Source organism: Macaca mulatta, chromosome 5, assembly GCF_049350105.2.
Source record: "Macaca mulatta isolate MMU2019108-1 chromosome 5, T2T-MMU8v2.0, whole genome shotgun sequence".
Classification (NCBI taxonomy): domain Eukaryota; kingdom Metazoa; phylum Chordata; class Mammalia; order Primates; family Cercopithecidae; genus Macaca; species Macaca mulatta.
In genome coordinates, this window is record NC_133410.1 from 5,332,778 (window position 1) to 5,356,088 (window position 23,311).

The 23,311-nt window shown below is 51.4% G+C and overlaps 1 protein-coding gene across 4 annotated transcripts in view; it reads right to left on the minus strand.

Annotated features, from left to right (window-relative positions):
• SORCS2 (sortilin related VPS10 domain containing receptor 2) overlaps window positions 1-23,311 on the minus strand; it is a 569,237-nt gene that overhangs the window by 53,071 nt on the left and 492,855 nt on the right. For all 4 annotated transcript variants that reach the window (XM_028848328.2, XM_028848326.2, XM_078003137.1 and 1 more), the window contains 4 exons: window positions 23,069-23,187; window positions 20,200-20,289; window positions 11,493-11,672; window positions 5,443-5,589 (listed from right to left, as the gene is read on the minus strand). In XM_028848328.2, the coding sequence (XP_028704161.1) occupies window positions 5,443-5,589; window positions 11,493-11,672; window positions 20,200-20,289; window positions 23,069-23,187 (536 nt within the window). The remainder of the gene's footprint in view (window positions 1-5,442; window positions 5,590-11,492; window positions 11,673-20,199; window positions 20,290-23,068; window positions 23,188-23,311) is intronic.

A 23,311-nucleotide genomic window follows, 5' to 3' on the forward strand; every position in this document is an offset into this window, starting at 1 on the left:
TGGTAAACATTGTATTTGCCGCCTTACAATTTTTTTTTTCTGTTAAAAATCTCCAGCTTAGAAATATCCTAGAACTGGGTGCCCAGAGATCCAAATTGTAACTTAAGAGGCACCACTAATTTTCTGGGCAGCCTCGGGGCTCAGTTTCCTCATCTGCAAAATGGAGACAGCGACGGTGAGGCCTGCTGACCCGCTCTGCAGGGCTCATTCCAGAATCCCCTCATCATTGCGGTGTCATATCATCTACTAACATCCACGTCAGAGATGACCTCTCTCTTCATTTCGTGGTAAAATAACACTTTCTTCTGGCCCATGAATTGCTTACGTTTTACACAGGTGACCCTAACTTAAATGTTAAACCGTTCAGGAAATGGGATATTGACTTGGATAAGATGCGACCAGGTGGCGGCTGCAGTCGGCAGATGGGCTTTATTTGTCTTCTCTAGGATTTAACAGATGTACGGGTTGCACTATATGTTGTACGATTCATCCATGAGCAATGCCCGGAGCAGGGAATCTATAGAGCCAGGAACGGACAGGTGGTTGCCAGGGGCTGGAGGCTGATGGGGGATAGGGAGGTGACAGCTAAGGATCAGGGGTTTCTTTTTTGGGTGGTGAAAATGTCCTAAAAGGGACAGTAGTGATGGTGGCCCAACTCTGAATAGACTAAAAGCCACTGAACCTACACTTGAAAGGTGAACTATGTGGGATATGAGATCTCAACAAAGCTGTTAAAAAACAACAAAAAAAGAGAAAGGTTGCAAATTCGGCTGAAAGGTGCCCCATGTCCACTGCAGAGGCACATCCTGAAGATGACTGAGGGACTGAGACCATCCCCAGGGGAACCCAGGGAGTCCGAGCTGAAGACCACAGGGCCCTGGGTGGCAGGAGTCTGGGCACTGTGTCACCCTTGGAGAGCCACCTGAGGGTTCCAGAAACACCTGGATCGAATGGCGACAAATAGACCCCACTGAACACCTGTGAGATGTTAAGACGTTGCCCGCTGCACTAGATTCTTCCGATTTCTTACAACGGAAAAGCAGGTCTGGCATCTTTCAGTCCTACCCTCCTACCCCCCCAGATAGCTCAGGAAGGAAGACAGAGGCGGCTTGCTGGGGAAGGAGGCCGCTGTGATCTTGGTAGGCAGCGTTTGGCTTCCGCACTGCAGAAGGCAGCTCTAATCAGGAGAAGGAGCTCAGCAGGGGTGTGGTGCGGGAGTCCCCAGCAGCAGTGTGCCTGGCAGAGGCCGCCCTGGCTCTGCCATGCTTTGATATTCTAGGTTTTCTAGAAGGCCAGAGCTCATGGGCTGGTCTCCATCAACCTCTCCCATTCCCCTGATGAGCTGTGTACATCTGGTCACTTGCTGCATGCACAGTGGGCAGAGTTGAATTAGAGGGTGCTGCTTCACAAACCCTAGCTACCTCTCCCCACCCCTCACCACTAGTGGCCTATCCTGGTTGCCTGGCACTCAGGCCAGAGAAATGGAACCCTCCTCAGCGTTCCCTGTGGGGTGGCCAGTTACGGCCTGCAGGCCACTGGTGAACACAGGCAGCACTATGAACCCCTTTGCATTCACCTTGGGGCCTGCTGATGGCCAAACAGACGTCTCCCCCAGCTCCTGAGGCGGCTGCAGGCACCGTGCTGGTGTCTGACACACTCACTGCCACCCGAGCCTGGGCCACCAGGTGAAAGGAAGGGCAATGCCAGCAGGCCTGGAGGAGCCCGCCCACAGGGCACCGGGATGCCCTGCACAGGTGGCAGGCCAGTGTGCATCAGGAGCCCCAGAACTAGCCTCGGGTGCATGTCGTCAGAGACGGGGCTTCCTCCAAGGCCACCCAGGACAAGGACAGGAGACCCCCGGGACAGGCTGTGGCCCTGGGAGTCCGTGCAGAATGCTGCAGTGTTGACTGAAGTGGGCCTGGGTTCCTGCAGGGCTGGAGGCAGGCCAAGCTGGGGCCTGATGCTGTCCCAGGACTCTCCCTTCTCTGCCTGTTTGGCACATAGGGGCCAGAGGGTGCCCTAAAGAAGTGTCTAGCAAATCATCAAAGACTGCCAGATGGACCAGGACCAGGAGATGCAGCACCAGCCACCTGGATGCCTAGCACTCATCGCAGCCTCATGCCTCAGAAGAGTGACCATGGACTGTGCAGTGAATGAAGTTTTATGCTGAATTCAAGATGCAGCTGGAGTACTCCCAAGCTGGAGTACAAAACCACCTTCCAATGAAGATGGATCATCCTAAAACAGATCTGATCATGCCACTCCTCTGTTAAAGCCATCCCTGCATTTCCCCATTGAGGGAAGGAGGTATCCCCAGATAGGGCACAGGTCAAGTGGCCTGGGCAAAGTTTCGTGACCCAGAGTTAAGAGAAAAACAGAGGGCTGAAAAATCACGCACATGTGTGATCCCAGTGACGACTTGGTAATGTGTGTATGAGTGAAAAGATTGTAAAGAACAAAAATACCCAGTTACTATTTTTCTGGATGGTGTGATTCTGGTTATACCTTATTTCCCTTTTTATAACTTTCTGTATCTTCCAAGAATTCTGTAATAATCAGGCATCACTTTTATGAGCACTAAGTCCTCAGGTACAGTTTGCTCATTCATTGAGAGGTTGTGTGGCTGCAGGAGGGACATAGTCAGGAGGTCCTGTGAGTGGCTCAGGAGGTCCTGTGAGTGGCCCAGTTCGTCCTGCCTCTGCACTTTCACCCTTGGAGATGCCATGACCACACATACAGGATAGCCCAGGCCTTCTGAGCCATGCGGGTGTTTTTTATATGTATATCTATAATATTTATTTATTTTTTTGAGACGGAATCTCACTCTGTTGCCCAGGCTGGAGTACAATGGCACGATCTTGGCTCACTGGAACCTCCACCTCCCAGGTTCAAGCGATTCTCCTGCCTCAGCCTTCCAAGTAGCTAGGATCACAGGCATGTGACACCATGCCTGGCTAATTTTTGTATTTTTAGTAGAGACGGGGTTTCACCATGTTGGCCTGGTCGGTCTCAAACTTCCAATCTCAGGTGATCCGCCTGCCTCAGCCTCCCAAAATGCTGGGATTCCAGGTGTGAGCCACCGTGCCCAGCCCGCGAGGCTGTAGTTTGATGTCTGTTGTGCCCCCGTGGGCTCCGTGCACTTGGTTCTACGTTCCCCCGTGCCCAGTCAGGTTCCCACATGCCTGCCTGGGGCTGCATGCTCACCAGTTTGCTCCTATTTCATTGTTTCAAGGCCAAGACATAAATCTCACCGAGGTTATCTCCTCACTGAGCTGCATAATCGCAGACAAGAATCTATTCTTAGCAAAAACTTGCTTTGACAGATTAATATGGCTTAACTTTGCCGATGATGATACAAAAATTAGCCCTTTCACAGCAACTCTGTTCTGGGAAGCATTTTTACAAAGGGCAGGTAATTAATTCTCCACACAGGTCGACAGGTGTTATCAGCAGGAGTGGGGGGCTTAAGCAGAGGCGGACAGCAGGCTTCTGAGAGCTGAGTGTTCCCAAGTCAGAGCTCAAGCCTCAGCTTAGAGCAACGGGCTGCCCTGGGGCCAGAGTCCCGCCCTGGCTCTGGGGTGAGGGCTATCTGGGAGGAGGAACTGCTCACCTCTTGGTACCATGGCTTCCATGGGCCAACACTGGGGCCGGTGGCGGCAGTGGCTCACCATTCTCTAAGCCCTGCTGTGTGCCAGGTGGAATCCCAGGAAGACAGGGAATGTCTTCTGGTTTGTTGGTTGGTGTGTTCTGAGCCTGCAGAACAGTGCCTGGCACATAGCAAGTGTTCACGCAGATTTGCTGAATATAACCCTGTCAAACAGGTACTTTTGTTCTTTCTATTTTATACATGAGGAAGCTGAGGCAGAGAGATGGGTGGTTTCAGGCGTCCCCAGTGTATAGTGTCTAAGAGATGCTTCTGGGTGACAGTGGGAAACAGAGAAGCAGTATGCCCAGGGAAGGCTCCTCAGTGGAGGGAACATGTGGGCAGGGTTTTCAGGTGTTAGTAGGAACTTGCTAGATGAGGAAAAGGGAGGGGGCATTCTAGGCCTTGGGGACAGTGTAGAAAGAGGGAGAGCTTGGAAGGGACGAGATTCGCTCTTCCTTGCAGCTTGCTCCATGTCAGGCATAGGCCGGTCTCTGCATTCTTTGATCTCATCCTCACCCCAGTGCCACAGGGATGTTTATCATCTTCCTCCCTTTTCCACGGAGGCTCAGAGTCACTGGTTGATGTAGCCAAGATCACACAGTCAGGGGGCTAAGACAGCAGCTCTGTGCAGCTCCAACACTAGACCCTTGTCCCCACCCTGAGTTGCCCAGCACCCAGAAAGGGGCAGGGATGCTGGTGGTGGTGAGTTCCTTATGGTATGCAAGGAGAGAGGCCCCGGGAGAGGCCAGGTCTCATGGGGGTGTTGGAAGGGGAGTGAGAAGCCTGGTCGGATTCTCTTCACCCATTCAGCCTCTTCCTCCCTTGCATCCACTGGACCCTGGTAGCTGAGTGCTCACCTTAGCTAGGATCAGGGCTCCTTACAGCTCTATCTTTCCTTCCTCACCAGCATGGGCCTGTGCACAACCTGGATCCCTGGTAGCCACAACACAGCTGGCAAGAGTCCCAGCTACTTTGAGAGATCCCTCCCAACTCTAGGCAACCAAGGACTCAGGCAGTCGACACTTCTATTCATGTAGAAAGGTGTCCCTGGGATAGTGGGCCAGCTTTGGGGCTCATGATGTCTGAGCTCTGGCCCAACTCCATCACTTACTGACAGTATGATGGTACACTGCCTTCCATGGCAAATTAGAAGCAAGTGTCTGCTCTCCGGCCCTCATTCCCCTGGGCAGAGTACACTTCCCAGATCCTTGATGTTGACCAGTAAGATTTAGCAGATGTACCAGCAGGCTTGAAATGTACTTGCCTGTTTCTGTTTATCCTCTTGTACTTCTGGTATCACCATGAGAATTAAGCTGATTCCAGGAGAAGGATGCAAGATGTGCAGAGCGGAGACCAGCCTAAATCAGTCAATTCCCTGACATATGAGCAAGCCCAGACAAGATCAGCAGAGCCACCCAGCTGAGTCCAGCCAAGGTCAGCAGAGCCACCCAGCTGAGCCCAGCCAAGATCAGCAGAGCTGCCCAGCCAAGGTTGGCAAAGCCACTCACCTGAGCCCACCTGTAGATCTGGGAAATAAATGTTGTTGTTTTCGGGTGGCTTATTGCACAGCAATTCTGTGTGAAAAACTGATACACTTCCCTCTCTGACCTCCAATTAACTTTTCTGTAAAACAAGGAGTTTCATTTGACCCTCTCTACCACGCCCAGCAGAAATAGATGGTTCATGTGTCTCAGATGGTCCTTCTCAGACATTACTACCTCTGACCTTTTTGATTACTGAAGCTATATCTAGCATCCACCCCATGGATGGTATGTGATGTGAGCCGAGGTACTTACAGGCTTGCAGTTGGTTGGTTTTCCATTCATGTCCATGCTGGGTGGCCTCAGGTAATCCCAGTCACGGCCCTTGTTGTAGGTTATAAGTGTCATCACTTTCCCATCAATTTTTTGGTTTGCCAGGAAGACTCCTTTCACCCCTCTGACCTGGGACAAAAATACAAGAAGGACTGTAACCTTACACTGGAGCACTCTGATGACCATGTATCCACTGTGCTCTAGCCCACATGTGGCCTCATTTCACACTCACAATGGCCTGTAGCTGAGGCACATTCTAGAGGTTAGTGAGGTTTAGAGGGACCAGGGATCCAAGACTCCAGCCCCAGCTTTAATGGGAAGCTAGTTCGGTCTAGCTCTGAAGCCTGAATGATCTTCATGGTGCTGAGCTGTTCTCCCAGGTCCAGACACCAACCATCAGATGGCAAGTGGGGTTCTGGACCCCTGACCTGCCTGTCCCTCAAACTCAACCCATCCTTGCCTCAGAGGTCCTGATTCAGAGCTCAGATCCCCCCAGTGCCTCTTGTTTCTATTGGACCATGCATCCTGGACCAATAGAATTGCCTCTGGGCTTGCCTCTGGGGACCTCCAGCTCAATCCCCATACAAACATGCCAAGGAATGAAGACAAGAGGGTCCATGCTTCCACTAGAACACGCAGGACAGGGCTCCACTTGCCTTCAGTGCTCAGAGTTAACCTGGTCCCTTTCTCAAGGTTTCCTAAGAGGCCCATGGCAGTGACCCAAACGTCCAAGAGTGGTTACTAAGTTGACCTATAAGAAACGTGCAACTGTCGGCAACTTCACATAGTTCAACCGAATGGTTTGCTCCCAGAGAGGGTCTTTTCCTGCAAGTTCCTTATTTCATGGAGGGTTTTGACTCATATTTATCAAGATCCACTAGTGTGGTATGAAGAGGCAGAAGAACGCCCACCACTTGTCAAGGCCTCCTGTGTTCCAGGCTAGAAACTGTTTCTACACCTGTATATGCAGCCTGCACCATGGGAAACTGAGGCTCAGAGGGGGTGCCACCTGCCCAAAGGCCCATAGCCAAAGATTCTAGTTAGGATAGTAATGGCATACAGTTATTAAGTGCTTCTATGTTACAGGCACTGAGCTTAACACATGTCCTCTCACTGAATTCTCATAACTCCAGCAGGTCCTCAAGGGGAGAAGAACAGCAGCCATAATGATGAAACCAGAGGACTGGGGTCTGAGCTTCCTGCAGCTGCTATAACAGATGGTCACAAACCCAGTGGCTTCAGACAACACACATGTATTCTCCCACAGCTCTGGAGGGCAGAAGCCTAGCATGCGGCCACAGTCAAGTGTCAGTAGAATCACATTCCTTTCTGGAGGCTCCAAAGGAGCATCCCTTTCCTTGTCTTTTCCAGCTTCTAGAGGCACCAGCATTCCTTGGCTAATGGCCCCTTCCTTCGTGTTCAAAGCCAGCAATGCTGCATCTCTCTGACCATGTTTCCACCATCACATCTTCTCTATCTCCTGCCTACTTCTTCCAATGTTAAGGACCCCTAGGCCCCTCCAGATAACCCAGGTCATCTTCCTGTCTGCTGACGAGCAGCCTTAATTCCATCTGCAACCTCATTCCTCCTCTACCACATAAGGTAACATACATGCATGTTCTGGGGCTCACGATGTGGCTATCTTTGAGGGGGGCACTATTCTCTCCAGCACAGTCCCTCCTCTGACCCCCAAGGACACACATCAGTCTTCAAGCAAAATACATTCACCCCATCAAGGTTTCCAAAGTTCTCATCTCATTACAGCATTAATTCAAAGTCGAAAGTCTCCCCTAAATATCACCAGATCAAAAGCTCCAAATCTTCTCATCTAAGTCATCTAAACCAGATGTGGGTGAGCTCTGGGTAAAATCCATCTGTGGAGCTGGGAAACTAGCAAACCAGTTGTCTGTTTCAAAGTGCAAGGTTGGGGCAGGCATAGGGTGGTAGCTACAGATCTTTTGCCTCCCACTGATGGCTGTGGCTGGTTTAGGTTACCCTCGGAGTTGGCTCTCACAGACTCAGGGCTGCCTTCACTGGATGTGGGAGTTGGGGGGCAGGGCAGGCTGTTTTCCTTGGGACCTACCAGGTCTTATCAACACAGACAGGCAGGGTTAGGAGCCAAGTGGATCACACTGTGAGCATCCTCCCAGAATTTCTAGGGAACGTCATACATGTGGCAAATCCATGCACAGAGCATTCAGCTGCCAGTATTATCTGCATAGGATGCTGTGATCTAGGGGGTAGCCTTCCTCTCTGCAGAGGAAGCTTCATCAATGGTCCTGCTGGGCGGACAGTCTCAAAGGCTGGGATGAGCCAGCTCCTTCTTGCCCATGGGACATCACTCTGTCTCCTGTTCACTCGACTTGATGACTGCAGATGGGGTCCCTGGCCCAGAGTCCAGCTTCTTTGTGAGATGCGGTACCAAGTGCAGGCCCTGCAGAAACCCAGGACTCCATGTCACAGGGGTCTTGAGTTCCCTCCAGACTCTGGGCTTGGTCTGCAGGAGATGAGCTGCCGGGGGCTGGGAGAGGGCAGAGCGTGTGCATGTGTGTGAGCCTGTGTCTGTGTGTGTGAGTGTGAGTGCTGGCTATAGATCGGCGGCAGACAGGTCCCACTGTGCTAGACTTCGGACCAGCCACACGCCCACCAAATGGCTGCACATCCTCTGCTGTGTGGTCTGGTGCTGAAGGGAGGCCCGGGGAACGTGCCGCAAGTCTTTGTGTCTTACAAGCTCATAGAACCCCGACAAGGCAGGCAGGACGGGGACCCAGGGACATCACTCAGAGGGCTTCTGCCCTGCCCATTGCTTGGTGGAAATGCTTTTCTGCTGTCCTCCGGGCAGGTAGAAGGCTGATTTGCCCATGAAGGTTTTTGTTATTGGGTAATTGCCATTTTATATCCCAGCTGGGTCTCCATGAAAACGCTCAGCAATAAATAACGTGGATCCAGATATAGGCCAAGGCCCCTGGGTGGGTCTGACTGGCGGAGCATTAGCTCAGAATATCAGTGTGTCGCTGCATAACTGCCCATATCACAGCTGTATTCATTCCCGTGTCTGCTGTGAAAAAAAGTCCCACAAGTTGTTTGGCTTCAAACAACAGAAATTCATTCTCTTGGAGGCCAGAGTCCAAAGTCAAGGCGTGGGCAGGGCTGTGCTCCCTCTGCAGACCCCAGGGAAGGATCCTTCCTGCCCCTTCCAGCTCCGCACCTCCAGCCCTCCCTGGCCTGCGGCTGCAGTCTCTGCCTCTGTCCCCACGGGGCCACTCTGTGAGCCTGTGGCTCCTCTCCCGTCTCGGATAAGGACACTTGTGATTGCATTTAGGGCCCCTTGGATAATTTGGGATGATGTCTGCTTGAGTCTTTCACTTCATGACGCTGCAAAAATCTCTTTTTCAAATAAGGTCACATTGCAGGGCCTGGGTATTAGGATGTGGGCCACCATTTCCATGCCTATTTCGGGGTCACCATTCAGCCCATTGAGATGCCTGCCAGGGCTCCTTGTGGGTAGGGGACAGGGCTATGTTCCCTAAGTCCTCATTCATAACCCAAGCTCCAGCACAAGAGGAGTCCAGGAAAGATTTGCTGTCTTGCCTCGAACCTAGGTTGTGCCCCGCAGGGGAAGAGATCCCCGCAGCCTTCTGAGGCAGTACCTGGCTGTGTCATCTGCACCAAACATTCTTCCTGGATGTGCTGCTGGGTGCACAACAACCACGACAGCAACAGTACTGGCCGTGTGCAGTGAGACTCAGGGGTCAGCCCCCACCCATTAATTATCCCTGATCCCCAGAAAGGGCAAGTGCTGGGCAAACAAAGTGAGTCCTCACTTGGAGCCAGGCGTTTGGATCCTATTGAATGCTCTGCCTATTCAATAGGAATGACAGCCTTAAAACTCACGGCAACCCGGTGAGGAAGGTGCTGCTACCATCCCTGTTGCACATAGGGAAGCACAGAGAGGTTAAGAAACCCACCTACAGCCACAGAGCAAATACATACCAGTTCATGGACCTGACCCCGGGCAGTCAGGCTCCAGAGTTGTGCTTGTAACAACCAGCTGTGACCCATGTTTGATGGTGTTCAGAGAAGGGATATCCCTTGGGAGGGCACCCAGGTGGTGGAGAGTGGGTGTCACCTTTGGACCGGGCCACTGCAAACCTCTTCTGGCTCCTTGCTTCCTCCTGCCTTGAGGTTTCTGGGTGTGGCTCTGAGCTCCTTCCGCACCTGGCTAACTCCTGCTCAGCCTCCTCCGGGGAGCACTCCCTGACTTCTGCCCCAGGTGGGCCAACTGCCTCTGTGCTGTGTCTTCAGGCCCCGGCACTCTCAGTCAGAACTACAGCTGGGAGCCATCTTCCTGCTTCATGAGGGGTGCATGGTGCATGTCATATCCAGCCCTGTCCCAAGGGCAGGGCCCAGAACACGGCATGTGGTGGTGCAGGCATCACAGATGCCTGTGGACAGGACGGCCGTGGAGCCTCACCCCACCCTGTTCTTGGCCCCCTTCCCATCCCATCATCACCTACCCACTGCCTTCCAGAGCCACGTTTGTGCTGGACCCAGTCCCCTCCTAGAGGCTCACAGGGCAGGGCCTTTGGGACACTAGGGGTGGGGTTGGGCGCTGCCTGCAGGGGGCTTTGGGCAGTGAGGCTGTATCTGCATCGTCTGCTGTGGAGGTAAACCCTGACAAATGGGTTATCATTGCAAACAAATGATTCCATTTGTGACTTTCCTGGGGACCACTGTTCTGCTACTTCTGGCAAGGGAGGGATGAATGCTGAGCCTGGTGCCTCCCACTCACAAGCCCATCAATGCCACTGCCTGCCCAGGGTCTACTGGCCACCCACAGGACACTCCCCCAGCCTGCGTCAATGGGCCACTTGGGGGTGTCCCCACAGGCAAGAGGAAGGAGCTTGGAGGTGAACAACTGAGAGGGGTCCCAAGAGGAGGGCACCAGGCTCAGAGCAGACAGGCCTGGGCTGGTCCTGGTTTTCCTGCTTACGTCTAGGTCTGCCTGGGCGGGTCGTTTGCCTTCTCTGAGCCTCAGTTTTCTGACCTGTAAATGGGCCTGGCCAGAGCAGGGCTGCTGCAGGGATCCAGGTGGAAATGGAGCAATAGTGGCGTGATGTACGGGGCATTCTCTGGGGTCAGTGGAGGCTCATGCGAGAGGCCCAGGGGGGACCCGGGAGGGCAGCAAGGAAGGCTCCCATCCGAGCTCGGATGGCAACCCAGCAGGGGAGGCCAGGGATTCGTATGTGGTGAGAGAAGTGACAGGAGGGAGGCTGGAGGGCTGGATTCCAGGGAGACAGAGAGAGCGAGAGCAAGAGAGAGCAAGCGAGAGAGAGAGAGAGAGAGAGAGAGAGAGAGAAGAAAGGCCAACTTCAGACACAGAGAGGGAGAGGAAGGAGAAGATGAAGGGGCTGGGGTGGGGAGGATCTGGGGGGAGAGAGAGAGAGAGAGGCCAACTTCAGACATAGAGAGGGAGAGGAAGGAGGAGAGGAAGGAGGAGATGAAGGGGCTGGGGTTGGGGGGGAGAGAGAGAGAGAGAGAGAGAGAGAGGAAGGCAGACTTCAGACACAGAGAGGGAAAAGAAGGAGGAGATGAAGGGGCTGGGGTAGAGAGAGAGAGTGAGAGAGGGAGAGAGAGACGGGGCACTCAGAGAGAAGCACTGCCCTCAGGGGTGACCCCAGCCCAGGACTTCTGATGAGGGCTTGTGAGGGAGTTGGCAGAGAACACTCAGGCTGAACCCAAGTCAGTAAAACGTTATTCCCTCAAAGAATTCCATTCTTCTCATGACAAAAACTTGTACTCGATGATCATTGTACTTCATATTTCCTCAAGAAGGAAATTCTCTTCCTCTAAAAATACCTATATAATAGCCTCTTGGCCTGCAAAGCTTAAAATATTTGGCTGTTTACAGAAGATGTGTGCAGACCCTTAAGACAGCATTAGAGACAGGCAGGAAGGGAGGGAGGAAGAGGAGGTGGGGGAGAGGGCAGGGGGTTGGCGGCAGACCCCGCCCACATCCACGCGGGACCCACCTCCAGGATGTCGATGAGCACGCTCTCCTCCGCCTGCCGCGAACTGCGCACGTCCTGCAGGACCAGCGCGTAGCGCACGCCGCGCGGGTCCGACTGGTACAGGTTGTAGGTGTCCATCTGGTACCACTCCTGCACCGCCACGAACACCTGACTCTCGTCCGTGCTGATGATCTGCAGATCCTGTGGGGATGTGCGGGGAACGCAGGGTCAGGGCCAGGCTGGGGGCCGCGCGTGGGAGGAAGAAGGCAGCTGCACAGGCCTTGAGGGTGGGGAAGGCCTCGGGCTCTCCTGGAGCCAGTCTGGCCTGGATTTGCCTCCTGGCTCGGCTGCTCTGGGCTCTGTGGACTTGGACAAGTCTCCTCACCTCCCTGGGCCTCCATTTCCCCATCTCTAATATGGGGATGGCGTCGGGATGCTCTAAGCCGGGTTATGGGAGGGTGGCCTGGGGACACCTCCTCCCGGTCCCACATCAGGCTGTCCATCCATCCATCCAACAGTGGGGAGGTGGAGTTCTTCCTCCATGCACCCCCAGATGGTTGATTCCCGGGGTGAGGGCTGGGGCCCCTCCCTCTCCTGCTATCCACAGAACAGGTGAGTCTCTGCTCCCTCCTTCATTCAACACACATTTGGGAAGCACCCACTCCATACCAGAAACTTTCCGGCCACTGGATACCTAGAAAGGCCCTGAGTGCAGCGGGGAGCCAGGTGTGGCCCTGTCCTCTGTGACCTGCAGGGAGGCGTCTGTGGGTTCATCCACTAAAGCTTCGTTGTCCAGGGACACTATCCCCACCTGTACACATCCTCCTGGTCCCTCTGTGCCGGTCCCTGCCAGCCCTGAGCCCTGGGGGCACAGTCTGGAAGGGGAGGCAGAGAAGGAGCCCCACCAGGACCCCATAAGGTGGTCTCTGAAGGTGAAAGGGCAGCCAGGGCAAAGTCCCTCGCCTCGGTTTCCATTCGGAAGCAGGTGTGTTGGGCAGCTCTGGAGTGGGCCCAGGGCAGTGGTCTTTGGGTTCAGTCCCAGGTTTTTAAACTCAGAAAGCAGCCAAAACCCAATAGAATAAAAAGGAAAACCAGGAATACCTCAGTTTCTTGTTTTCTTTTCTTGCCCAGCCAGCACCAAATGCGTGTGGGAGGCATGAGTAAAGGGATCTGGACAGGCCCATTTTGAAGCCATAACCAGCTTCCCTCCCACCTCTGTTCCTTTGCCGTCTCTCACTCTGGAACTTTATTGCCCTCTGAGAAGACAGTGCCAAGTTCCAGGGGCAGAAAACAGGTGACAGAGGGGGGCTCGGCTGGCCCCACCTATGGAGTCACCCCTCCCAACTACGGTGTGGCTGTGGCTGGGACGCTTGGGGATGCCTCCCTTCACATGTTCTCATCTAATAGGAGGGCCTACGGAAGGAGTTTATTTTTTTTCTGAATAATAACAGATCAAATCCCGATTCTGCCTAGTGGAGCTCAGTTTTCAGTGGAGAGTGAGGAAGAAGCTGCCTTAGCAGGTGGCTGAGGGCCGGGCTGGACTCCTGAACGCTGAGGCCTGTTCCCTATGCTCTGCAGCCCCAAGGACTGTGCAGAAAAGGAGAGTGATGCTATTTTGCAGCTACCATGCAGCCCACAGGCAGAGAGGACCCCACAGTGGCAGGAGCTGCAGTCCTGTGTCTATGGACCGAAATTCAACACACAGAAATGACTGGCACCGAGAGACACAGAACCAGGGAAGGATGACAGGGCAAGATGCCAGGGCCTGGCTGTCCCCACATGTGAAGTGGGACCATAGGTGATGCAGAGCCCACGGAGGCATGCGAAGTGCCCGGAGGCAGCAGGCTTGTGGCTGCTCTGTCCTCCTCACCTCAGCTCCCTGTTCCTCCCCACTCAGGGCCATGGGCCAAAATGCACTCTGTCATCCAGGCATTGGTCATTCTACTGCCCAACTAGGGGAAGGCTTGTCCACCAGCCCGGGCTGTAGCAGGGAATTAGACCGTGCAGTCAGATTGTCGGGTAGCATGTGAGACTCCTGCAGGGGTGGCGGGGGGGACTGCGATTATGGGTGCTTTGAGCTCAGGAGACTTGACGTCAACCATGTCGTCAGGATTCAGTATTTACCGTGACTGCAGCAACTTACAGTGTGCCTCCTATGCCCCTGGGTAAATGTTTACATAACCTGGGTAAATGCATTGGGTAAATGTTTTCCACAATCTAGGAAACAAAGAAAAATGCATGAAGTGACTTGAGGTTATGAGCAGTGCCCCCTAGAGAGACCTGACACCAGTGTGTTCAAATGTTTACGTTTGGGCTTTCTCTCAAGTGTGATGCACATATTTTTTTCATGTGTACTTTATAGTTTGCCCCTTTACGTCACAGACAGAGCATTGTGTCTGCCATTAAAATGATCTATAAACAGCACTTTTAATGACTGCATGATATTCCATTTTGTGGACGGGCCATATTCCACTGAGCTGCTTCCCTACTGGGAAACCATCAGCATTCTCAACATAACTGGGAGATAGTCCTGAACGTTTCTAGACACAGATCTCTTGCTCTCTGGTTATTTCCTTGACATAAACTCCTAAGAAGGGAAATTGCTCCATCGCAACATTTCGAAAGCTCTTGTTACCTGTTGTTAAATTGCTATCCTGAAAGTTTACATTAGTTCCTTCCCCACCAGCAGGAGTAGAGAGCACTTATTTTGTTTTACATATGCCAATATTGAGAACGGTCTTTTAAAAATATTTGCTGATTAGAGATTTATAAATAACAGGCAATTTTTGCTTCCTATTGCGTTTACTGTCTTCTTTGAGAAAAGATAGTAGAGACATTTTGATATTTTTAAACGAAGGATGTGAGACACATTCAAATATACATCTAGTATATATGATTGTACATATTTGTATGGCCTGGAGAAATATGCAGAAGGAAACACCAACCTACCAACCTTGCCAATATTTGTTATTAGGTAGAATTAGGTTTGCTTGTGAGTAACAGTAACAGGAAAAAACTTTCTTTATTAGAGAGCTCTAAGAAGCCACACAGGACAATTCTACTAGCATCTCACTGGCTAGATTTTAGAAGCACTGACCACATGTAGTTGCAAAGGAAGCTGGGAAATGCAGTCTTTTAGCTGGAAAGCAATGTACTAGCCAAAGTCTGCGGTTTGTTGAACTAAGACGAAGGGGCAGAATGGATATGAGAGGAATCCAGGACTTTCAACAATACCTCCTTGAGGAATGAGGAAATGGTCAGGGAAGGGAGGACTGGAGAGGCAAGCAGGTAGAAAGGGTATCTACGCATATACATAGTATTGTTAATTATGTACGTAGTATTGTCTATTATGTTGTATTATAAGGTAAATAAATGTATTCTTCCATTAGTTGTACTGAATGCATTTTAAATACGTAATTTTGGAAAAGTTTAAAAGCATTTTTAATAGACATGACGGGAAATTTCTCCATAGATGCTTATATAAACTTCATGAAACAGTCTAATGAACCAACACCTTCATCAAATTCTTTTAGCACTTTGAATGTATCAGCTCACTGCTTGCTGAACTCTGGGGTTCCTGATGAGACATCTGTTGATAATCATATTGATTATTGCTTATATGTAACAAGTCATTTTTCTCTTGCTACTTTCAATATTCTCTCTTAAGAGTTTCGATTTTTGGCCAGGCATGGTGGATCATGGCTGTAATCCCAGCACTTTGGGAGGCCAAGGCAGGTAGATCACTTGTGGTCAGGAGTTCTAGACCAGCATAGCCAATATGGTGAAACCCTGTCTCTATTAAAAATATAAAATTAGCTGGGTGTGGTGGCAGACACCTGTAATCCCAATTACTCAGGAGGCTGAGGCAGGATAATTACTTGAACCCAGAAGGTGGAGGTTGCAGTAAGCTGAGATTGTACCACTGAACTCTACCCTGGGCAACAGAGGGAGATTCTGTCTCAAAAAAAAAAAAAAAAAAAAAAAAAAAAAGAGTTTCTGTCTTTTGACAATTTGGTTATGTGTCTTGGTGTGGATCTCTTTGTGTTTATCCTTCGTAGAGTTTGAATTTTTAGATATTTATATTCATGTTTTTCATCAATATAAATTGATGGGGGAGTTTTGGGCCATTATTTCTTCAAATAGTCTCTCTGCCTTTATCTCTCTTCTGTTCCTTTTGGGACTCCCACAATCATATGTTGGCCTGCTTGCTGATGTCCAAAAGCTCCCATAGACTGTGTTCACTTTCAATCCTTATTCTTTCTGCTCCTCAGTTTGATGATTTTAATTGTCTTATCTTTAAGTTCTCAGATTCCTTCTTCTGCCTTTCAATTCTGCTTTCAAATCTCTCTAGTATTCTTTTCAATTATTCTTTTTAGCTCCATAATTTCTTTTGGTTCCTTTTTATTTTTTTCTATCTCTTTATTGCTATTTCCATTTTGTCCATACATCATTTTCTTGTTTTTCCCTATTTTTCCCTTCAGTTCTTTGAGCCTCTGTAAGACACTCATATTAAAGTCTTTGTCTAGTAGATCTGCCATCTGGTCTTTCTCAGGGAAGGTTTCTGTTTATTTTTTTTTCCTTTGAATGAATCATACTTTCCTGTTTCTTTGTATGCCTCGTAACTTTTTTAGGTCAAAAACTGGACAGTTGAGTCTAATGTCCAATTAGATTGGACAATAATATGGTAACTCTGGAAATTAGCTTGTCCCCTTTCCATAGAGCTTGCCATGTTTTGTTCTTATTTTTGATGGTTGTAGGCTATCTCTTTACCAAGGATCAGCCATACATGTAAGCTTAACATTTTCCTAGGCCTTTTCTGAGCCTCTGCTTTTCCCTGGGCATGCCTGGTGATTTTCTAAATTCTCCCATATATACAGTTGCTTTTGAATGTCTGGCTCCCAAAAGGGAAAAGGGGGAAAAATAAAAAGAGTAAAACAGGCTGTGACCCTTTAAATCTCCTGGAAGCTGTTTCAACTCATGGTGGTTGCAACAGTGGCTGCCTGTCTGGGTATCTGCACGTCTGTCATCAGAAGCAGTCAGTAGTCAGAGCACAGATCCTCAGTATTTGGAAGACAAGGTCCTTATAGCAACCCTGCGCCCTCCAGCTCCTTCAAGCTCTGTGCCTGCTGCTCTAGGGATACATGCACATTTACCTGCCATGAGGCTGGAGGAGTGGGGGATGGGAAGCCTCTACCAGGCTAAGAGCTGACATTATCCAAATTGACTTTGATATGCCATCCATGCCTTGCCCTGGAAAATGCAGGCTCTAAAATACACTTGAGAATTCCAAAGCAGTTACACTGGATGGGTTCTGCCACTGCCACTGCCGTCTAGGTGGGAAGATGGATTCCTGGGGCGTCCTGCTCTGCCATCTTACCTGATGTCACTTCTTTCTTTATTCATATGGTTTAGAAATTTTATTTTACTTTAAATACATTTATGGCAAATACAGGAATATTTCACTTTAAATTTGCTTTTACCCATTGTTATGAATGCCTTTATATAATTGATAGTTATTTGGATTTTTCTTCTCTTTTGTCTGTTTATAGCTTTGGCCTATTGTTTACCTCTGTTAGGGAAACTGAAAAATGATGACAAATAAATAAGCAAAGGATATTGACAAATATAAAAATGGCCCACCCTTTACAGTTTTCATAGACAGGTAAATTAAAACAGCAGGATGGTATCATTTATACCCTTTAACATAGAAGGAAAATAGAAAACAATGGCAAAGCTATGTTGAAGCTGATCTGTTCCAACTTTGTTGGTGACAGCAGCCCAGCTTGCCCAAGCAACTAAGCTACACAAATATTTATATCCTTTGTTCTGAAGTTCTTCTTAGACTTTAACTTGAGAAAATTAAAAAGAAGTACCTGTGGGCACACATAGATTCATTGCAGCACTGTTTATAATGATAAAAAAATGGAAACAACCCAAATCTCCAAGCAACAAGAATCTGGCTTAGCTCAACGAAGTACAGTCTCCTCAATAGAAAGCGTCACAGTCATGTAAAGTAGATATCACACATCATTCAAGAAACAGTCTCATGTGAGACCTTCACAGTCTATAGTGTCCTGTGAAAGCAGACTGGAGACCCAGGACTGCTTGTAATTCAGCTACATAAACGCCCTTTTGCATATGGCTGAGGAATGCGGGGAGACCAAGAATTGGTGGGGGAGACATCGGGTGGATGGGGTGAGAGGTTTGCAGGTGAGCCCCCTGCTCCAATGTCTATGATTTTCATAATGTTAATTAAGCAATTAAAATATAAAAAGAAAAAAAAAGAGGGGGGTTGAGTCTGTGGGAAGAGGAAATAGGCGAGTTACAAATTCACCATAAAACAACAACATCTGATGACGAAATTCAATTAGCTACTTCTACAAATTGTTGATGGGAAACACTGGGCGGGCTGCTGTCCTGACCTGGGTGGAGAAGCAGCAGGCTGGCTGGCTGGGCAAAGGTCTCAGCTACATGAGATGTGGTCTTGAAGACCCCGGAGGGCCCTGGGGGCCCCGTTCTCCTGACAGCAGCCCAGCTTGCCCACTTCTTGATGAGGAAGTGACCATCATCTTCAACTGCTGGTCACTGGATCCTGTGTATGGACCCCTGAGGGAGGACATTGGCAGTCACAGCACGTGCCACCTGCCCTGGATGAGTCCCTGGTCTTCCCTTGAAACTTAATGACATGAGGCTGGGTGTGTGTCTGTCACTGCTGTGAGAGCCTCTTGATTCTTTTCAATGACCTCCAATTTCCGTAGAAATGGGGGAAGAAGAAAATCAGGGTAAAATGCACACTGTTAAGGGTCCACAGCAGGAGACACAACCTGGTACTTCCTGCAGATCTCACTGACATCACATCTGCAGGTCTAGGGAGCAGAGGTCCAGGGAGCCATCGCTCAAGGTCACAGAGGTCATAACTTACAGCCATAGGCTCCTGAGAGCACCCTTGGCAGCAGGCTGACTCCTGGCCCAGCCACCCCAGCCTCCAATGCTAGAGGGGAGCAGAGAGGGTCCCTGTATGGGCCTAATTCTGGGCTGTGCACTTTCCTCTCCCCAACACCAGGACAAAGAGCCCAGGACACAGGAGCTTCTAATGCTGTAGCCCTCAAAAGTCAAGGGAAGGCTTCTCAGATGCTGAAAAGGGACAGACACCTAGTGCCTTTGCCTGAAATGAAACCATTAGCTTTTAATTTACATACTCAGCCAAGCCTGGCGTTCAGTCTATTAAACTCACTCCTTTTTTCCCTTTCTTTATTTTCCTTTTTTTTTTTTTTCTTGTTTTTTAAAGAGAAGTTTTTAAAAGCCCTCCTAGACTTTTCCCATTTCTGGCTCAGGAGAGGTCTGAGGGTGCCCAGCGCAGAAGCTCCTGTGGCCAAGCACTTTACAACAAGCCACAGCCTGGGCTTGGGGGGCCCAGAGCCGCTGGCCCCTCCCACTCCACTCTCACTCTCTACCCCAGGGTCTTAGCTCCTGCTCTGCCCTCCTCCCGAATGACTTTCTCCCTTGCTGTCCTCAGAGTTGCCTTAGAGCTTCGGATAAAGAGTCCCTCCCACTCCCAGCCCCAGAGGGGCCTCCATCGCTGCCTGGCCTAAATCAGTCACACACATGAGCACGCCCACACACACAACCACATGAGCATACACACACACACACGCACATACACACTCATACACACGCCCTCCATCACTCTCTGTCTCTCCCTCCTGTTCCCTTCTTAGCACAAACCACAACCTGCAATTATTTTATGCATTTGTCTGTCTACGGGATCTCCTGCCTGTTCCCTGTCTGCAGAGCCCACGGGAGCGGGAGCCTGGGGCTTCTGATTCACAGCACGGCCTCCTAGCACACATCCTGGTTTATATTTGGTGCTCAGTAAATACATGTGGAGGAAGGGAAGGTTCATCTGCTTCTCAGCTATGCATGTGGGACAGAGACCTTCAGAAGGTGTCATCCGAATGTCCTCAGGAGGGAGGTGTGGCATGAGGCTGGGCTGGCTCACCCGGACCTCAGTCTGAGATCTGCCTTTGTTTCTAACTAGCTGTGTGATCTCAGACAGGTTACTGCCTCTCTGAACTTCTATCACCTCCTCTGGTAGGTGGGAATAATATATTAACAGCAGGGAGAGAGGCCCCAAGGCAGGGGCAGGGGCAGAGTTGGGCAGTCCCCAGCTCCCCTGGTCCCCCTTCTTTGCCTTCCGAAGCAAGGGAAAGGCAATAGCATTAACCGAGCACCTACTGTATGCCAGGCAGCATACTAGGTGGCTGGAATGCAGAGGTGAGTACAGCAGAGATCATCTCCACCCCAGCAATGTCAGAGGAGAGCAGGAGATGGACACTGGATGGAGGCGTCCCTGGCACCCTGGGCACCAGCAAGGAGAAGAGTGGGATGGGACCAGAAGACAGACGCCTGGGCTCGCCTGGGGGGCCATTAGCAAGCAATATTTCTTCTGAAATACCACATGTGCAAGAGTTCCGGGGAAAGATGAACCAGGCAGAGGGAAGAAGCTGGCAGAGGCCTAGGATGAAGCTGGGCACAGCTGAGTCTGGAAGGGCTGGGTGGGCTGGAATGGAGCGTGTGAGGGGTGAGTGGCTGGAGGAAGCGTGGCCACACTGTTCTTGTCCATCCTGACCTGGAACCACCAAGCACCTGTGTGTGAGTCCTGTTGCCCCACGAGTCAGGATAGGCTTAGGGCCTGGCACAGGGCCAGGCAGAGTGGGGAGCACCTTACCTTTGGCAATGCATACTTCGGCAGCTTCATCAGGACAAATTCATTGCGGCGATAAGAGACATAGTATTTTGTCCGGTTTGCTGATGTTACCTAACCGGGGGAAGAAACAGAGTTTTGAGAAGCTTGATTCCCTCTCCAGCCAGAGTCTCATGAATAGAAAACTACATATTATATTCAGCAAGTGAAAATGCCCTTTTACGTTGCTTATACCTGTTCTGCTTGAAATGAGCAGACTCCTATTCATCCTTCAAAGCCCCACATTAACACCCCTCCTCTGGGAAGTCGTCCTCTGCTTCCTTCAGTCAGAACTAACTTCTTTCCCCATGCTCTCTCTTTGCCTTGTTTCTCTGCATCCAACTTATGGAACAAGGTGGAAAAAGTTCCGATGGAGACGGAGACAGGCCAAAGATGAGCTCATCACCAAAAGTGACCACTGAACTTCGAGGCATGACAAACAAAGCCGGCACCATCCTGAGTGCTTTTCCCGGGCAGCTCATTTGATCCCATAACAATCAACCCCATTAACTGTGGCCGTGGACGTCTGTTCCCAGAGACAGAAAGGCCCTTCAGGACAGGACTGTGGCAGGTCTCTGATCACAGAGGCCATGGATCCTCACTGCCACGGAACCGGAGGTGCAGCCTCCTGAGCCACCAGCAGCGCCACCTTGTTGGTGGTGAGGTGGGGCTGGAAGGGCTGAGGTTTCTCGCATCCCAGCACAGGCTCCCGGATCCTCTGAGAAGCAGGGTGGTAGGAGGGAGGAAGGGAGAGGGCAGGGGAGGCTGGGGCTGGGGCAGGGAGAGCTTTCCTCTGCAGTTGTTGAGAAAGATGGAAACCAGGGTAGAAACTAGATGGAGCCAGTGGCCCCCCCTTCTCCTGCCCCTCACAAACAATGTCGTGAGCACCAACCCCAGACAAGCTCACTGTGACCTTGTGCAGAATGAGACCACCCTGCGATCGGGTCCGAACACAGACCAGATGTGAATGTTGTTCAAACCTCCAAGATGCCCAGACACCCACCCTGACTGAGATGAGCGAGGGCTGCTGCTTTACAGCCCGGCTCCTGCCTCCCCTGAGGCTCCCGCCCCACCGAGTCTCCCGCCTCCCCTGAGTCACCCCTCCCTCTAGAGAAGATTGAGACATCCGATCCTAGCAGGACCTCATGTCCTCACATCCCCCAATCCAGAGTCACGCTCGGCTTCCTTGCAGCCCCCACAAATCACTTCCTGCAGCCTACACCTGGCAATCAGGCCCTTCTAACCCCTCGGAGACGCTCAGGTTCCTCAGGGCATGTGTTCCCCCTTGCTGCACTGAGTGGCAACCCAGCCTGCTCCTCCATAGGTGAGCTCCGGGGGTCTTAGGCTGCAGGGCTTTATCAGGCCAGCCGATCTAATGTTTAGAAACCACTCAACATGGGAGATGGTTGCCCAGAGAGCTGGCACTGTCTTTGCTCTAGTACTTAGTGAACATCCGCAGAAATATAATGCTAGGCGCTGGGAAAGCAGGTGGTGGGTTCAGACCTAGAAGCCAGCCTCGGCTTGCCTGAGTTAGGTGTAGGGACAAAAGGAGTAAAGGGTACGGAATGACACAGTGGGGCCTGGGCTGTGACGGAGGAGGGCACAGGGCTGGGGGTCCTCAGAGGAGGCACCAGTGAGCCTGAAGTGGAGGCAGAAGACTTCCTGGAGGAGGAAGTGCATGACTGAGTCTTCGAGAAGGAGCAGGAATCAGCCCGCGGAGACGCGAGGCACAGCACAGGGAACGGTGTGAGCAAACGCACAGACTGAGGATCAAAAGCCAGGGGCTGGGCTCAGTAGAGAGCCGTGGAGACTGGGCAGGGCTGCAGGTCAGTGCTGGTGGTGGCAGAAGCCTCTTGTCTCACCTGCTTTAACGGTGGGGGCTGGGATGCCCACGCCTGCCCTGGCACCTAAGTCCATGGTGGCCCTTGGCACAGAGCGTAGAGTGGAGAGCTGGGGTGATCAAGTGTGGCTGAGACAGGGCAAGGAGGCAGCTGGGGAGCACGCCACAAATCACCTCCTGCAGCCCACACCTGACAATCAGGCCCTTCTAACCCCTCTGAGATGCTCAGGTTCCCCAGGGCATGTGTTCCCCCTTGCTGCACTGAGTGATAACCCAGCCTGCTCCTCCATAGGTGGAGGGCCTTCTGGGGAGAGGGCACCCAGCAGCTGTCCTCAAGATGCTTTCTTTGGGGAAACTCTGGACTTGTTTTACAGGATCCCAGAGGGCAGAACGGACCCAGTGGATGGGAGTCCGATGAAGGAGACTCTGTCTCAGGGCCAGAAGAAACAGGCCAGTGACTGGGGCTACTCAGCAGAGGGCTAGGCTGTTTCAGGGATGCTGAGTTCCGCATCCATGAAGGTGAAGAAAAGCTGGATGGATTGGTTGTGTGCTAGAGTTTCTGAATTAGCTGGGACCACGTGGCTGCTGAGGGTGGGCCCACTTGTGACCTGAGGGCACAGGCAGCAGGGTCCTGGTCACAGGGCTGTGGACAGCCGGTGCCTGGCGGCCAAGAGCCGGGACCAGAAGCAGTCCTGGTCAGTTCCAAAATCACTGATAAAGCCAAATGGGGTTAAATGGGCTTAGGTTTGGGGACCCCGAGTGGTTGGGAGGTTCATGGTGGCCAGAGGGGAGGTGGAGCCTCCGTGTCTCTGAGCCCCAGTGCTGGGTTTGCGGGGGCTTCTGTGGATGCCTGTAGCCACAGCTACGGTCAGAAACCGTGACCTGCAAAGTAGCACTCGAAAGAGAAATACCCATTTTATTGCCTCTTTTCTGAGCGATTCCATTTTGGCTGCGGGCGGCTCATCCACCACGTCGCCTATTGCCAATTTCCCAAAGTTCCGGAAGCAACCTTACCTTAAAGAAGATGTAATCGTCCTGCACGGTCAGAGACCCGTGGTCAATGGGGCCTGCGAACGGGGCTGCCAGCAGCTTCTCGGAGCAGTTGTGGATCGGGCAGGTGATGTACTGAAAACCTACAGGAGAGAGGCGCCGGCCCAGGCAGTCAGACTCCAGCCAGAACCAGAGACAGCCCAAGACATGCGTTGGGCTCCATCCTCCTCCAGCACCACTGCGGTGCGGCTTCATGGGTTGAATTCT